At 38.7% G+C, this 16,665-nt stretch overlaps 1 protein-coding gene across 1 annotated transcript in view; it reads right to left on the bottom strand.

Moving 5' to 3' along the window:
• Positions 1-1,958: 1,958 nt before the first annotated feature.
• Positions 1,959-16,665, bottom strand: part of TRIP12 (thyroid hormone receptor interactor 12) — a gene marked incomplete at its 5' end in the record, with an annotated part of 15,994 nt that continues 1,287 nt past the window's right edge. Inside the window, 17 exons of the mRNA XM_009865166.1 lie at positions 1,959-2,124; positions 2,804-2,995; positions 5,700-5,841; positions 6,245-6,419; positions 6,533-6,633; positions 7,480-7,687; positions 8,404-8,522; positions 10,702-10,930; positions 11,459-11,612; positions 11,925-12,081; positions 12,222-12,339; positions 13,001-13,166; positions 13,287-13,355; positions 14,978-15,139; positions 15,266-15,358; positions 16,176-16,271; positions 16,359-16,394. Coding sequence (XP_009863468.1) covers positions 1,969-2,124; positions 2,804-2,995; positions 5,700-5,841; positions 6,245-6,419; positions 6,533-6,633; positions 7,480-7,687; positions 8,404-8,522; positions 10,702-10,930; positions 11,459-11,612; positions 11,925-12,081; positions 12,222-12,339; positions 13,001-13,166; positions 13,287-13,355; positions 14,978-15,139; positions 15,266-15,358; positions 16,176-16,271; positions 16,359-16,394 — 2,373 coding nt within the window. The remainder of the gene's footprint in view (positions 2,125-2,803; positions 2,996-5,699; positions 5,842-6,244; positions 6,420-6,532; positions 6,634-7,479; positions 7,688-8,403; positions 8,523-10,701; positions 10,931-11,458; positions 11,613-11,924; positions 12,082-12,221; positions 12,340-13,000; positions 13,167-13,286; positions 13,356-14,977; positions 15,140-15,265; positions 15,359-16,175; positions 16,272-16,358; positions 16,395-16,665) is intronic.

Here is a 16,665-nt window from a genome sequence, read left to right as displayed (position 1 = left end):
CTCAGCAGGAGTAGGGAGGTGATCATGCCGCCGTACTCAGCTTTGGTGAAGCATTACCTCGAGTACTGTGTCCAGTTTGGGGTACCTCACTACAAGAAGGACACTGAGGTGCTGGAGAGGGTACAGAGGCAGGCTATCAAGCTGGTAAAGGATTCGGAGCACGTGTTGTATGAGGAATGGCTGAGGAATCTGGGGCTGTTTAGCCTGGAGAAGAGGAGACTGAGGGGAGACCGTATCACTCTCTAGAACTACCTGAAAGGAGGTTGTAGTGAGGCAGGGGATGGTCTGTTCTCCCTAGTAGCAAGTGATAGGACACAGAGAAGTGGCCTTAAGTTGCGCCAGAGGACGTTCAGGTTGGATGTTAGGAAGAATTTCTCTACTGAAATGGTGGTCAGGCACTGGAACAACCTGCCCAGGAAGGTGGTTGAGTTGCCATTCCTGGAGGTGTTCAAGAGACAAGCAGATGTTGTGCTGAGGGACATGGTTTAGTGGTGTTAATAGGACTAGGACAAAGGTTGGACTCTATCTTGAAGGTCTCTTCCAACCAAAACTGTTCTATGATTCTATCTTTGAGGACTGAATTTGTTCAGCAATCAGCTGATGCCACATGAGATTTAAAGCTGTGTTTACCTGCAGTGTAATAAGGACCAGAATCAGGGATGGAAAATGCAAGTATCTATTCCTATGTTTTTAGTAACAACCTGAGGAGACAACCCAAAAGCTCTCACAGTTTCTTCTTGTCAAGTATAGTTTATATACATGTTTCATCTCACAAAACTCAGTACTCAAGCTAGCTGTTTTCATACATAAACCTTTTATCTTGGGTTGCTTCTACTTCCAGGTGCTAGTGAAAGACTACCAAGTCTTAATGCCTCAAAATCTTCATTGACATAATCCATGGTAAAGACTAGCAGTCAAATAATGCTTGATTACTTTGACTTCCCATGTTTAACTTTCTATCCAAAAGAATAGCAGAATTTGGCTTCTGTGATTAGTAGTGTTAAAACTTTTGCAGTTATCCTATTTTTTACATTTAACAGTGCATATTCAGAAGCACTGTAAGATTACAGCACACATGCAATTTGCACAAGCCAGTATCAAGACAAATAATTCCTTCAAGTATTAGAAGACTATGTATTGCATTCATTGCCACAGATTTTAAAAGTTTCACAAAAATGAGTACTGAATTTTAATGTAAATTAAATTAATGTTATAGTGTGAGGCTAATGCATTTACTGTAATGTGGTGTGTCTCTATGGTCAAAAAACCCACACATTATCTTAATAGAAGAGACACAATATTTTGGCAATTCAAACTTTAAATAGTTTTCAAAAATTAATTTTCAATGCTTCTCCCCTCCTGATTTTACATAGTCTGAATAATACTGAAATAGAACTGCTGTATAATGAAAGAAAAAGTGTTGATATACTACACAAAAGTACAGAAAAATCTTAGAAATAGCTTTTCAGTCACTCACATTTGTTACTTAGAACGCAAATAGGTTGGATTACAAATTTTCTCTATCTTAAGACACAGAGCAGTTCTACAGTAAGTTTAAACTATGTTGACAGACAAGTTATCACTCAATTCACTATCATCCTAGAGAACAGAATCTATCCAAATAAGAAAGTCTAGTGCTGTAATAAAAGTTCTCAGCAACTTAGTTACTTCACTAAAAAATATTCAGTGTTTGTTACATAGAGACAAGGAAGAAATTTTAAAATTTTAAAACCTTAGAGATTGCATTTAAAATTACTCATCTGCCCCCAGTCTAAATGAGAGAAGTTTCAAAATAGTAAGCAAACATTTGGTTAAATATTTAGTCTTTCACCAAATAAAAAAAGCCAACTGTTTAAATACTTTCATCTTTAATAGGGTCGGAAACTTCCATTACAATTTGGAACTTCCAGCATTAGAACAAGTTTTGGAAAATGAATGCTTCCAAAACTGTTACCTGAGCATTAATCCTTACCTGCTTCCTGTTCCATTTCCACTAGGAAAATCATGCACTTTGACAGGAAACTGTTCCATCTGACTGAGGCAATTATTCATTTTATGGACTAATGCCAACAAAGGTGCATTTTCTAATGGCTCTAATCTTCCAACAGGCTCTTCTCCAGGAAGCTGAAATATATTCCAGTCTTTTAGTTATGTGCTTAGATTAATCCATCTTAAAAACGTTAACCACAAGTTGTTTAAAAAAAAAAAAAAAAGGCAAATTAAGAATCACTGCTTTCACTTGAAGTAGCAGCAGTAGCAAGATGACTAGATGACATATAGCAATTTCATTATAGAATTGTTTCAAAGAATGCACTTTTCTCTCTTGATTTTAATTGAATAGCCCTATAAATCTTAAGCATTCAGCCTTAACCATGAACAATGAGCTTCACTGAAGCTGTAGTTCTACTTTAAACTTCTTCCTTCAAAAACAGGACAAGCCAGATTCTTCCAGTATTTAGTACTAAAAGTAGCTACTAATAAGATTACTATCCAAAATCCTGCCATATAGACTTCTTAGAAGTCAGGAACAACTTTTAAGTTGTTCAAGACAAACGGCCATTTTGGATTATTTTTTTTTCCCACTGTTGTGTGGATTTTTCTGTAATTACAGGGTATTGTAAAAGTTTATGACCTGTAAAGACATAACCATGTGGAAGTTGTAGTGTTACGCACTTTAGGCTTAAACAAAACACTCCTTCCATACTCCATCTTCAAGTCAAGGTCATCGCTGAACCTTTCAGATCAGAAAAATATGATTTGAGAGAAAGATAACTAAGAATGATAAAATAATAAAAAAACTTACTGGAGAAGAAAAAAACACATGGAGAAATCTTTTCAATCTGATATCCCTGCTAACAGCGTCTTTCTCACTTTTAGATGTCAAGTAAAGCAGCAGTTGTTTAACAAACCCACTATGCTGGATTTCAAACGAGGAGACATCAGACTCCGAGACAATGCTACGGATTTCTACAAGGCACTCTGTTCCACCATCCACCTGAAAAATATGAATATAGTATTTTACTACCAAGGTATTAAAAGCTTAAGAAATACTATTTTTTCTCCTACTGCATGGAACAGCTCTAATAGGAGGGAAAAAGGGCAAGTCTGGAGTATATAGCAACTCAATACAAACAATGATAGGGAAATAATCTGAAGATAAGCAATTTCTCTATTCAAGAGGAGACATTATAGGCAGCGTCTATATCTTTCACATTTTAAGAGATATACAAGGTTCCTATTCTGTCTCATGCAATGTAAAGATGAGCTCAAAACAGAAGGTTTTAAAAAAACAAAACAAAACAAAAAACAAACACAACCCATCCCCCCAAGAAAGAAAAAATCCTCATATTGATACATGACCTTGTGAGGGAGTAGGGTAAGTTTCTTAGACCAAAGCAAAGAAAACTCCTCATGATTTGGCTACTTTAGAAGGGGTTTGAGTCTGACAGGGTTTTCAGAAAAGTGGGAGTAGACTCGTGGAGCTTTTAGAGCCTCCTCCATCCCCAGGTAGAGTTGGGCCTGCCTCTGGCCAGGGCCAGGCCAATCAGCACCTCTGCAATCAAGGTATTTAAGAGGCAACTCTATTGTTCTCTCTTGCCCTCGGTTCTGTCTCCTTTTGAGCTGTCCTGTCATTTATGCTGGGTAGTTTCTCTGTTGGACAGTGAGTAAGTTTCTCTCTCTGTTGGAGAGTGAGTGAGAGAACAAACGAACATGGTCCTGAGAAGAAGGAGGGGGAGAAGAACCCCGGAGAAGGCAGGACCTCTCCCTGGAGTCCCATGGTGGTTGAGGTGGCAGGAAGGTGACTTGCCTGCCTGTTGTGAGGGGACTGACAGTGGCAAGAACATCCAGGTGGTACATGCAGAGCCCCACACAAGAGAGAGAGAGACCAAGCATCTGTGGGGCACATGCTCAAAGCAATCCATGACCCCAACGGACTCACAAGGAGGAAGAGGATTGCCTCCCGTGAGGTGGGCATGCAGCATGAAGGAGAGACTGTGAGGAGCCCTCTTTCTCAAGGAAGAGCTGCCATGGACAATGAGTAATGGCCAGATGGACTGCACCCCTCACCCTCCTTGTACTAATGGCAGGGAGGAGGTAGCTGGGAAGATGGAGGGGACAAAGTATATTTAAGATAAGGTCATTTTTATTGATGTCTTCCTCTGACCATCCTACTTCATAAGTGGTGGTGGTGAGTTAAATCTATGTTTTTCTCCCCAAGTCTCTCTTCACCTATCATCTTAAACGGTACATTATTACCATCCCTATCCTTAACCTCAACCCTTGAGCCTTTTTGGTTCCACATCACTGTGGAAATGGGGGTGTGGGGAGGAGTGAGCTGGAGACCACATGTGGTTTTTATGTTTTTGTTTTCTTTTTTTTTTTCCTTCGTGGCCCAGGCAGCTTGAACCACGACAAGAAGTTAGGGGGTTTTAAGTCTATCTATCTATTGAGGATCACAACTTTCTGAGAAGCAAGGCTCAAATTCTTGAGATGTTGCAGATTCAGGTCAATTTGTATTTAGAATAGAATCACAGAATAGTCTGGGTTGGAAGCAAACTTTAATGTCATGTAGTTCCAACCCCTCTGCCATGGGCAGGGACACTCTCCATGAGACCAGGCTGCTCAAAGCCCCATCCAACCTGGCCTTGAACACTTCCAGGGAGAGGGCTTCCACAACTTCTCTTGGCAACCTGTTACCGTGTCTCATCACCCTCACAGAAAGCAATTTCTACCTAATATCAGATCTAAATCTACCCTCTTTCAACTTGAAACCCGTCATCTTATCACTACACTCCTTGATCAAGGCTTCTTCCCCTTCTTTCCTTTAAGTCCCCTTTAAGTACTGGAAGGTTGCTATAAGGTCTCTATAAAGTCTGCTCTTCTTCAGGTTGAGCAAGCCCGAATTCTCAGTCTGTCTTCACAGGGGAGGTGCTCCAACCACCTGATCACCTTTGTGGCCCTCCTCTGGACCTGCTCAAGCAGGTCTTTCTTACATTGGAGCACCAGAGCTGAATGCAGTACTCCAGCTGGGGTCCCATGAGATCAGAAGGGGAGAACCACCTCCCCTCAACCTGTTGGCCATGCTTCTCTTTATGCAAGGTAGGATGCAATTTGATTTCTAGGCTGCAAGCTGGGCTGCATTCTTGGCTCCTATTCAGTTTTTCATCCACCAACACATCCAAGTCCTCTGTAGGGCTGCTCTCCATCCACTCATTGCCCAGCCTGTATTTGTGCTTGGGACTGCCCCAACCCAGGTTCACTGGGCCTTGTTGAAATTCATTTCGTCCATCCTTTCAACAAAAGACTACCTCTCTCTTGTCCTCCTACCAGACCCAAAGCTCTTATTACAAATCATTAATGTTCTTTAGATATAAAGTCAATCTCTAGCATTTAACTGCAGAACATTAAATTTGAACTATAATACTACATAAGTGCTACATTGCTAGGAACCAAGAATATCCTTATTAATACCAGTAATTTATCATAAATATGTCATAACTAATATAATCATTCTAAAACAATTCCAAGCAATCCACTGCAAGATAAGAAACAGTGTATAGTTATTCAGGGTAACAAAAACTACACTTAGTAACTTGGCCACACTATCTAAAATAGTCAACTTTGCTCTAGCTTCCTCCTAAATACTTCAAACTGCTTTCATTCCCACCTCTACTCCAATTAAGTTTGCCCTTTCTAACCTGGAGGTTGAGTTGTTCAGTTGCAGTGCAAAGTCTCTGTAATACGTTTAGTGCGGGATTGCTTCCATCCATGTTTTCAGAACTAAAATAACATTCTACAAACTTATGGGCTTGCTCCTTTATCCAGCCCTTTATTTTTTCTCTGCAAAAGAAGCACACAGACATTTTAGCCACACTTAGCATTTGTATATTCTAATACAACAAGTAAACACAGAGCATCATTTTCCCTATGGTTTAACAGCAGTCACAGACAGTAACACCTTTCCCTCTTACTCCAACACACTAAAGGTCTGTTCTCTACAGATCACTTCTTGCATCACTTTTCCCAGTTATCAGAATCTTCCCCAGCATGCTACTTTAAACTATTAAGAAGTTTTCTCTACCTTTATTTCTTGGTTTTTCTTCCCGGGTTATATTAAGAGTGGTTAAGCTCAAACTTCTTTGACAGGTGCTACTTAATCACCTGAAGGCTTACCATATGAAAGTTGCTGCACCTCAGAGTTAACACTGTATTACAAGTATTTTGATTTTTAGTGTGTGTATACCTGTTATTGGAAATGGTATCCTTGGAAGCAGCCCTTGCAAGACCACTTACTCCTGCTGATCGCGCCGGTTCAATATTATTACTGTTGGACTGTGTGCTTAATCTTCCCCATGTTTTAGGATTTAAACTTGCCAAGAAAGAAGATTTAGGAGATTGAGCAGTTGTAGGACTTTTGGCTGGAGGATGCAAAGATAAGAGAATCAACAGGTTTATTACAGCTAGCACTTTTGACAGCTCATAATCTTACTCTAAAATTTAAAAGGAGTATCACATTTTAAGAATGATTTACCTTGATTGTCTACTTTGTCATCATCTCTTGGAGGAGAGTATTTTGGTCTCCTTGGCCCTCGTTTTGGCAGTCTCTTTCTCTTTAGAACATCACTCAGTCGTCTGTCCAAATTTAAAAATAAAGTAACATGCTTCCATCTACTACATACATATGCAATACAACACATCTGCCAGCTATTTCCTCAAGAATTAAATAAAAAGGTTCCATCTCATAAGCAGGGGCAGCACAAGAGAAAAGCTCTGGGAGAAGAGGCATCAACTCTACTTTAACTGTAAAGACTAAATGACTACTCCACAAGGGGTTTTACTGCTGTTACCTTCCTACTATAAGTAGTGAAATACAGCCAGAAGAGCTACTAAACAAAGGTTTCTCATAATTTTCATGTTTCTACTTTTATTATCTAGGTATGCATTTATTTGAACACACTTATAAAAATCTACAAATCTCTACTGAATATACACTAAAGGATACTTGACCTGCCTCCCTTATTAAAGCCCAGAAAACACTTTTTCAACATGTTATAGAGTTTCTGCTTACAAAGTCCCACGCTTCCCAATGTTCACATATTTCAGTTCTGGTTTAAAGTGAGTTTCCTTAGTATGCCAACACATTAAGACTAACATTTCATCTTTAAAATAAAGGCCAACTGTAAATAATTTATAAGATTTTAATTCTACAAGGGTTCAAAATTGTTGCATTACAACAGAACAACTTAAGGATTACTTCTTTTTCCTCCAGTCTCCAGCAGAAAGGAACCATGAACCATAGTTACCATTTCTCCGACAGAATTCTTTTGTCCTCAAGAATTATGAGACTACAGCTGTTGCTCTTGGCATTCTCCAGCCTCTCCCCAAACGACGGATTGTTTCATATCATTACATCATAACTTAAACAACAACCCACAGACAACAACCAGCTTGTTTTTCCACAAAAGAAAGAACGCTTACCCTTGTGGGCTCAGATCCAAAGAATCCTCCCGGCTGTGCTGTAAGCTAGGAGAGCCCAAATCTGCAGCTGCATTACTAGCAGCAGTGGCTGTTCCAGTACTTATCATTGTAGTGGTACCCAGCGTTCCTGATCCATTAGCACATACTTTTGGTGGGCTTGTCAGCAAAGCTTCAGACTCAGCTAAGTTTTTCACTTGGTGCATCACCCCTTTGTAAAAAAAAGAAGAAATCTTTGGTGGGACAGTTTGGTTGGTTGTTTTTGTGTTGTTTTTTTTCTTCTTATTTGGTTTCTTTATTGTTTCATTGTGGTGTGGTTTTCTTTGCCCTTGGGGTGGGTGGGTGAAAAGAGTGGTGAGGGAGGCAGTAACAAGGATGTTTGGAAAGGCAGAAGTCTGTTATTCAAACTTCTGTTTCAACTATGGCAGCATTGACTCATCCCATTCATGAATACTCATAAGTGGTAAAAGCAGTTCAATCCCTTCTCCAAAGGGTAACTTAGAGGTGGCATGGTTTGGGGTTGTTTTTCCTTAAAAAAAGACAGCACACAAACTGTAGCTGAAGAAAACACCCAAAAAACAGTAGATTAGAACAAAAACTTTCTGCAAAAGATTCATCAGTTTTGTCCAGTAAGACTACCTATGCAATTACAGCAAGTCACCTTTAACCTAAGTGTAAGTTCATTAGCACCTAGAAAGCCTGTACAAACTTATTACAGATTTAGAAACAACAAGTTTGCCTCCTCCAGAGTCTTGGCCAGCTCCTTCCCTAATCATGAGGATTGCTTGCATGGATTTGTTTCTATTATTATGGAACGGTATTAAATTCTTAGAGCTTAGGGAGAATAAAGTGGGGTGTAAAGTATATGGATTCTCAACATACATGCTTTTAAAATACTAGACAAGGATGTGAATAGAAAATATTTACCTTCTCTTCTGAAGTACACACTAAAAATGTCAGGTAACTTCTGCATTAAAATTTCTGCCATTTGCAGAGCTCCAACCACTATCTTAAGGTCTTGACTTGACAGCATGGAGGCAATATGACTAAAACAGATAATGTATTAGAATTAGGTTTGTATTTACTTTAAAAAAGGCAAAAAAAAGAAAAGTAATCAAGCCAGATCATCCTGCACCCTGGATACCAAAAGTAAACAGATTTCATTTGTAAAAGCTATAAATAAAAGAACTCAAAAAAGTTCTCTTGCCACCTAGTTCTCATGTGGCAAAAAGGGAGAGAGTTTTCTTCCTTTGAAGAATAGGATGGCGTGAACTTGGTACTGCCTTTGAAGAATTAGTCAGTTTATTTTCTAATTGCATTGTTTTATCTAAATCCCTAACTTGTGACACAACATGTAGGAGAGGCTTCAGGAAGAGATCTTATTAGCTGAATCACAGAATCATTGGAGTTGAAAAGGACCTTTAGAGATTTTCTACTCCACCCCCAGTGCTAAAGCAGGATTGCCTAGAGCACATTGCACAGAATTGCATCCAGATGGGTTTTGTATATCTCCAGAGGACGACACTCCACAACCTCCCTTGGGCAACTTGTTCCAGTGCTCTGTCATCCTCACAGTAAAGTTGTTCTTCCTGGTATTTAGAAGAAACTTCCTGTGTTCAAACTTGTGCTCATTGTCACTTGTCCTGTCATTGGGCACTGCTAAAAAGAAACCAGCTCCATGCTCCCTGTACTCACTCTTTAGACATTTATAGATGTTAAGTCTCCTCTCAGCCTTCTCTACTCCAGGCTAAATAGTCTCAGCTCTCTCAAACTTTCCTCATATGAGAGAGGACAGAATCACAGAATGTTAGGTGTTGAAAGGGACTTCAAAAATACATCTAGTCCAATCCCCCTGCCAAAGCAGGATCACTTACAGTAGGACCTACAGAAATGCATCCAGGCAGGTTCTGAATGTCTCCAGAGAAGGAGACTCCACAACCTCCCTGGGCAGCCTGTTCAGGTGCTCCGTCACCCTCGGTGAAAAGGTTTTTCCTGATGTTTTTGAGGAACCTCCTATGCCCCAGTTTGCACTCATTGCCCCTTATCCTATCATTGGACAACACGAAGAAGAGCTTGGCTTGGTCCTCCTGACACTCACCCTTTATGTCATCTTTGTTGCCCTCCACTGGACTCTCTCCAGTAGTTCCCTGGCTCTAACTGGGGAACCGAGAACTGGACACAATATTCCAGATGTGGCCCCACCAGGGCAGAATAGAGGGTGAGGATAACTGCCCTTGACCTACTGGCCACACTCTTCTTAATACATCACAGGATACCATTGACTTTGGCAATAACATGACATTGCTGTCTCATGCTTAACTTATTGTCTACCAGGACTCCAAGCCTTAGAACGGCTTTGCAGCAGGCCTACTCGTAGTCTATACTGATGTATGAGGTTGTTCCTCCCCAGGTACAGGACCTTGCATTTGCCTTTGTTGAACCTCATTAGGTTCCTCTCTGCCCAACTCTCCACTCTAAGTCACACTGGATGGCAGCACATCCCTCTGGTGTATCAGTCATAACTCCCAGTTTTGTATCATCAGCAAACTTTCTGAGGATATGCTCTGTCCCCTGGTCTAGGTCACTGATGAATATGTTGAATAAGATCTGACCCAGTACTGGCCCATGGGGAATACTGCTCGTTAAAGGCCTCCAACTCAACCTTGCAACATTGATCACAACCCTCTGAGCTCAGTTAATCAACCAGCTCTCTGTTCATCTTGCTGTCCACTCATCTAACCCATACTTCTAGAGCTTCCTAATGCGGATATTATGGTAGACAGTGTCAAAAAGCCTCGCTGAAGTCAAGGTAGGTGACATTCACTGCTCTCCCCTCATCTAAGCAGCCAGTTATGACATCATAGAACGCCATCAGAAACTGTTATTATTCAGATTGTATTACCTCAAAAGTCATCCTGCCCTCAGAAAAACCCATAGTCCAGTTTATAAAATCAGGAATTCACTAAATAGCAATATTAGACATTATTAATACATATAGCCATACAGGTAATCTACATTTCCACTAAGAACACAGAGTTGGCATCTACTGCAAAATCTAAAAATGCAAAAAATTGCTGAAGAAAGAGCTGGCAGCCTCAACTTCCAGAAAATAGTCAGGAATCTAGAAGTACAATTTTCACCTGAAAAAGCTAACTCAAAAAAGTAACTGCAAGTTTGAGTTAAAAGCTCAGAATAAATTACATTTACAACAGTTAATGAACCCACCTTGAAACAGCATGGTTTTTCAGTACATCCTTTAGAAGTTCAGCATCAGCAAAATAAATTATCCTAAGAATTGCTCTAAGGCACTTGTGTCTAACAGCAGGCCCAGCTGAAGAGCTATACACTTCATAAAGAACACCAAACAACGTTTTGATAAAGGATTTTGCCAGTTCTGGGTCCTCTTTCATTAGCTGTGCTCGAGCATCATCCTTCTTCAATTCTAAATGTCCACCTGTGAGAAATTGTAGAATAAATCACTGCATAGTTCTTTGCATCTCTGCTCTGATTATGTCCTTGAAAAACTGAATTAGTTTCGCTCTTGAATTGAAAAATACATATATAATTTAAGAACTAGAAGTGAAACTGATGGCAAGAATGTAGACACAAATCCTCTTCTTTCAAGGAGTTGAAGCTTTCTTTTTCAGTTTCCTTATATATTTCTGCACAATAGTAAGAAGTACTCACAGGCTCTGTTACACACAAGTGCCATATGAATAAAATTGTTTCAGAAAATCCCAATCCCAGCTCCCCCCAATATAATACATTTTCAGTTCCCAGGAAAAGAATTTACATATTAAAAAATACATCTCAACTGTTTGAATTTTGTTGAACAGCTGTCTCCATTCACATAAATCAGAACAGTTTGATGTTCCATAGAAATCGTAAGAAACATATGCAATGATCTGCTACTTATTAGCTAATAACCCAGCATAAGCTCACCATAACTACAGACACCTGGTGTCTACTAAGTTGTACTTACTAGTGTTTGTATTGGCTAAAGGGTTTGGTTTTCGCTGAATGGCACGTGCTGTTCCAGTATCCTCATTTATTTGCTGCATAGAGTTAAAATCAATAGTATAGACACGTCCAAGTGTAGAAAGGCTAATCTCATCTTCACCAACCTGATGAGCTGCCTAAAACCAAGGAAGAGTTTAAAGTTAAGAAATTGTTACACAACAGGAAGGTGATAAGGGCAACATAGTAGGAAAAAATGACTGACAGAAAGAGAATTTTAAAAGTGATTAAGCAGTCTACCTAATAATGAATACCAGAATACTGCAATATTACAGCATGAGGTTTGAGGAAACTCAAGTTTCTTATAAGAAATAACAAGGCTGATGTTCAGAGCCATTAAAAAAAAAAAAAGCACTCAATTCCCTATACAAGCACATGCATATTAAAAAATTCAAAACATTACCAACAATACAAATGTTTGTAATTGCTACCTCTATTATTCGGCTATCAATCCGGTTGTAGGGATGCCAAAGACCCCTGTCATCTCGCCATTGCCATATTGCACCATCTGTATTTTGTGCATTTCCTTTCTTCAGCATAGTATCAACAGCAAAGATTCCCTCTTTTGGCAGGCAAGGCATCAGTTCACTGTAAAGAACATTAAAACAGTGTTTTACTAGAAGAATACAATGAATTCCATTTAAGCTGTAACTGTTTGCCTTCACCTTTAAGAAGTTAGGGATTTTAACATACCAATCAGACCCAAAACCTAGGGCTGCATAACCTACCAGATAAGAGAAGTAAGCTCATAAAGTTCTTGAGGACTTCGTGGAACAAGGTCAATTTGTTCTTGACAACTCCCATTTGAGGCTCCACAAAGGAGAAAGTGAAGTGTTTCTGCAATATCTATAAAAAAATATTATTCATGAGATTGCCTATATCAGATTATGGACTCCATTTTGTGCTGGGCACTACACAGAAAAGTCATTGCCCAAAGCAAACAGAGTAAGACAAATGTCCTTCAACATTTGAAGATATGTGTTTGGTTTTTTTTCCTTTAAAGGACATCTATGGGAGAAATATCACTAACAGGGCACAGAAGAAAACAGGGGAGCATTCAAGGTAGTTGTTATTCAGAATTCAGATGCAAAAAGAAGAAAATGAGTGATAACTAGAACAGCTACACAGCGTTTACTTTTCTTGAAGTTTTCCATTAGAAAAAAGTCCTTAAACCACATGTTTTCTCCCCTTTGTAAAGGGCTTTCTGCCCCTTTGTAAAGGCTACAAAAAGAAATATTCAACTTGTGTTGGAATGAGAGTAACTTAGGTAGCTAGTAAACTTAAAAGTATGCGAGCACTCTAGTGACAACAGCTAGAGGCAGGAAAGGGAGGGGGGAAAAAAAAGTTTTCAACAAGATTAACTAAACTTTGTATCCCAGAGGAGGCACAGTGAGAGAGAGAAAAATTAAAAGAACACGGTATTTATCTACTCAAGTGGAGGAAATTCCATATTGACTGTGGGTATTAACTTAAATAGGTCCCCCAGAATATGAAAGAGTGAACTCACTTTGCTTCATAAGTTGGACTGCAAGTGTAGGACAATTGGAGCACATTAAGGAAAACATGCGCACCACCATGATGAACATTCCTGAGCTCAGGATAGGAGGTGTGACTACCAAGAGCTGCTGGGTATTTGTTAACAAGTCCTTGGAAGCAACCTGCTGAAGTAAGTTCTTTAGGAGGAAAAAGCAAAATTGAAAACATTAGTCTGACTTTGAAAGGTGAGCCCTTTGGAGAAGCTAAGAGATGGAAGAAAGAAACAAATTCACCACCCCCAAAAAACACACCCTTACCTCCTCATGCTGGAAGTTATCCACTAGCCGTGCAAAACAGAGGCAAGTGCTTTCAACAGACTTTTTGTCCTATTATAAAAAAAAGGATTTGTTTGAATTAAAATATTTTTAACTTACATTAGATTAGCCTGTCATTTTGAGACATTCATAAAACTTCTCCAAAAAAGCCAGTCGAATCACATTTTACAGACTATTACAGTTCTGAATTTTAAATTCATTGATACAGTCTAAACTGACCTCCTGATATAGTTGCTCCTGCATATTCCCTGGAAAACACATGCAACACAAATACCTTTAGGGGCCTCTAGAGATGAATAAATGGATCTGTAATAACCTTTTTGGATTCTACAAGGAGGAAACAAAAGGGAAGAGAGCTACAAAGCCAAAGCAACAGGAAGTATAGATCATAAGCGGGAATGAAGGCCTCTGCTATACAGACTACATGAAATGTATATCATGCAGTGCAGCCAAGACAGCAAATCCAAAGATGCCAAGACAGTAGTAAAGACTGCTTTAAAACCAACTGTAATTATAAGCTCATTGAAACACTTTTAAAAGAAGTTCATCTGAACATAATAAAGCACTTCCACTGTAAGGGTGGCTGAACACTGGAAGATGTTGCCTGGAGAGGTTAAGTCTCCACCCTTAGACATATTTTAAAGAAAAAATAAATATATCAGCCAGATATGGGCAATATTCTCTTTTTGACCTTGCTTAAGGAGGTTAGGACTAGATAATTGAGAGGTCTCTTCCAACTTCAGCTATTCTGTTAAGAGTTAATTCAGCATGTTTTTTTTCTTCCAGAAAAATTCCACTTCAAAATTTCTTGAAACTTTAGTTTTGTGGCCTGTAGCTTCTCTTCAGAGAGCAGGAGTCAGTATTTGTCCCTACTACCGCTGAGAATGCTGCTTCCTGTTTCCAAAGTACCGCCTAAAGCTCATTTGACTTCTGGGAAGATGCCTCAAATATTCAAGTAGTCTCTCAGCAAGGTGTTGGCAAAATTGAGATGAATAAACAAAAACATTACCTGAAGCTTCCATTTAGTTACATTTGTTAAGGAATTAAATAATTCCTCATTTTTCACCTTTTTGCAGGGATCTGCTATCCAAGCAGTATGTCAAATTATCTTTTGGTGCAATAGCCACTGTGAGTGCTCATTCTGAACAGAGCAGTCTTGCAGGATATGCAGATCTAAGGAGCCCTATGATTTCAAATTCATCACTTCAAATTGTCATGTAAGAGTAAGATCTTTCTTTTGAAAAAACCCATAAGCCTTTCCATAAAGTCAAATCAGAAAAAATAATTTGAAACAGAAGATTTTCTGAGTTTGAAGTAGGAGAGAATCTTGCAACCCACTTTTTAAGAAAAAAAAGAGCAGTAATACTACTAGATTTCCTCTTACTGATGAGCAAACCCCACAATGATTCACTACAAATCCACTATTATTCATGCTCTAAAGGATCTTTTTTAACAAAATTAATAGGTTTGTCATGAATCTTTACAGTACATTCACAAAAAAACAGAAGGACCATATGCATGATAGAATATGACAATCTGACATTACAGAAACTTTAAGACAATTATCATATTGAAAAGGCAAATAATACACAGCAACGAACTAGATATCTGGAGGCATATTATACTACTTGCAGGTCAAAATTAAAATTTTCCATTTCATACTAGCTTCTTACCTGATGGGTTAACCTTTGTGTAAGCAGTGGCAAAGAGTCTGCGACAAAGTGAAACTCATCAGGTGTTATACTCTGGCAGCAGTTGGCAGCAATAGCTAGTGCATTTCTCTGTGCATTTATACTGAAGAATTCCAGATAGAGCAAACAGTCTGCCAACCCACCCTATAAAAAATAAACAAATATTTTCACTCAATACTGCTAAAATCACAGAAACTTGTTTTCTTATTTCAGTCTCACATATGAGCAGTAAGATGTAGAATTGATAGAAGTGGGGTTTTTTTTACTTACTGCTTGCAGAATGGCTTTACTATGCCTGCGTGATAACATTTCCAGGGCTGTAAGTGCCTGCTCTGCCACATCAATGCACTGAATAACTTGCAGCTATAAGAACACAAGAAAGATTGTAGATCAATTTCTACGCCAATTTGTAAAAATAACCATCTTCATCAACATTTGGAAACTTAGCCTATACTACACACAAATGCTAATGCAGCTGCACTGCTAGCTGTCACAGCTAGCCAATTTAAAGCTCAATCAGCTGTATAGGTACTCCAAGAGTTACCAGTTTGTATAATTGCACTGTATCTTTACAATGCTAATCAAAGTTCTTAGTGAATCAAACAGTGCTTTTCAGTAAGGGTGTGAACAGGTGTAAACCTGTTTTTAAAAGCTTCTCATGAATGAGAAGGGCAAAGGTGGTGAGGAGTCTAGAGAAGAGGTCTTAGGAGGAGCGGCTGAGGGAATTGGGATTGTTTAGTCTGGAGAAGAGTGACAGGAGACCTCATTGGTCTCTAGAACAACCTGAAAGGTGGTGTTGGTCTCTTCTCCCAAGTTACTAGCAATAAGACAAGAGGAAATGGGTTCAGTTGTGTCAGGTAACATTTAGATTGGGTATTAGAAAAAAATTTCTTTACTGAAAGAGTGCCCAGGGAAGTGGTGGAGTCTCCTTTCCTGGAGATGTTCAAAAAAGAAATGTAAACATGACGCTTCAGCATACAGTTTAGTAGTCATGAGATTACTGAATTGACAGTTGGACTTGACAATCTTAGTGGTCTTTTCCAAGTTCAATGATTCTATGATTATGTATTATCTATATAAGCTATGAAAAGAAGTCATTATCTTAATGGTATATCCTAAAGTTAAAACAAAAGATAAAATCCTCTCAGGTTAGTTTAACACTCTTTTGGTTGCATTTTACCTTTTCCAAGAAGACAGGAATTGCATCTACCACTACAGCAGATGATCTGGGAAGTGCTTCCATCATATATGTTAAGGCTCGACATGCATGGTTCATCTATTAAATATATAGATATTTGTTTTTACGTTCAGATGACACTTTTTTGTATTTCAGAAGAATTCTTAAACATTACAAATCACTTACAATATCAAAGTTGTGCTCCATCTGCAGCAGTGTTATCTGTTTTTTAAAAAAAGTATTGTTAGTTTAATTAAAAAATATTCAGATATCAACACACCAAAAAAGTACAAATCAGCATCATAGCTTTTCACTCAGGACTTGGACTTTTGGTGGAAGAGCCAATACCTATTTTTTTGAGCTATTAAAAAAATAACAGGACTACTAAATTTAGCAAAACATGCCCTCAAAATCATATAATGAAGTATATGCACACACATACATAACTAAGAGCATGCAATATGAATAAAGGGTATTAGAATATTTTACTCAA

This window comes from Apaloderma vittatum, unplaced genomic scaffold (assembly GCF_000703405.1).
Source record: "Apaloderma vittatum isolate BGI_N311 unplaced genomic scaffold, ASM70340v1 scaffold5510, whole genome shotgun sequence".
Classification (NCBI taxonomy): Eukaryota; Metazoa; Chordata; class Aves; order Trogoniformes; family Trogonidae; genus Apaloderma; species Apaloderma vittatum.
Note: the sequence above shows the minus strand (reverse complement) of the source record. Positions and strands in the feature narration are given on the sequence as shown.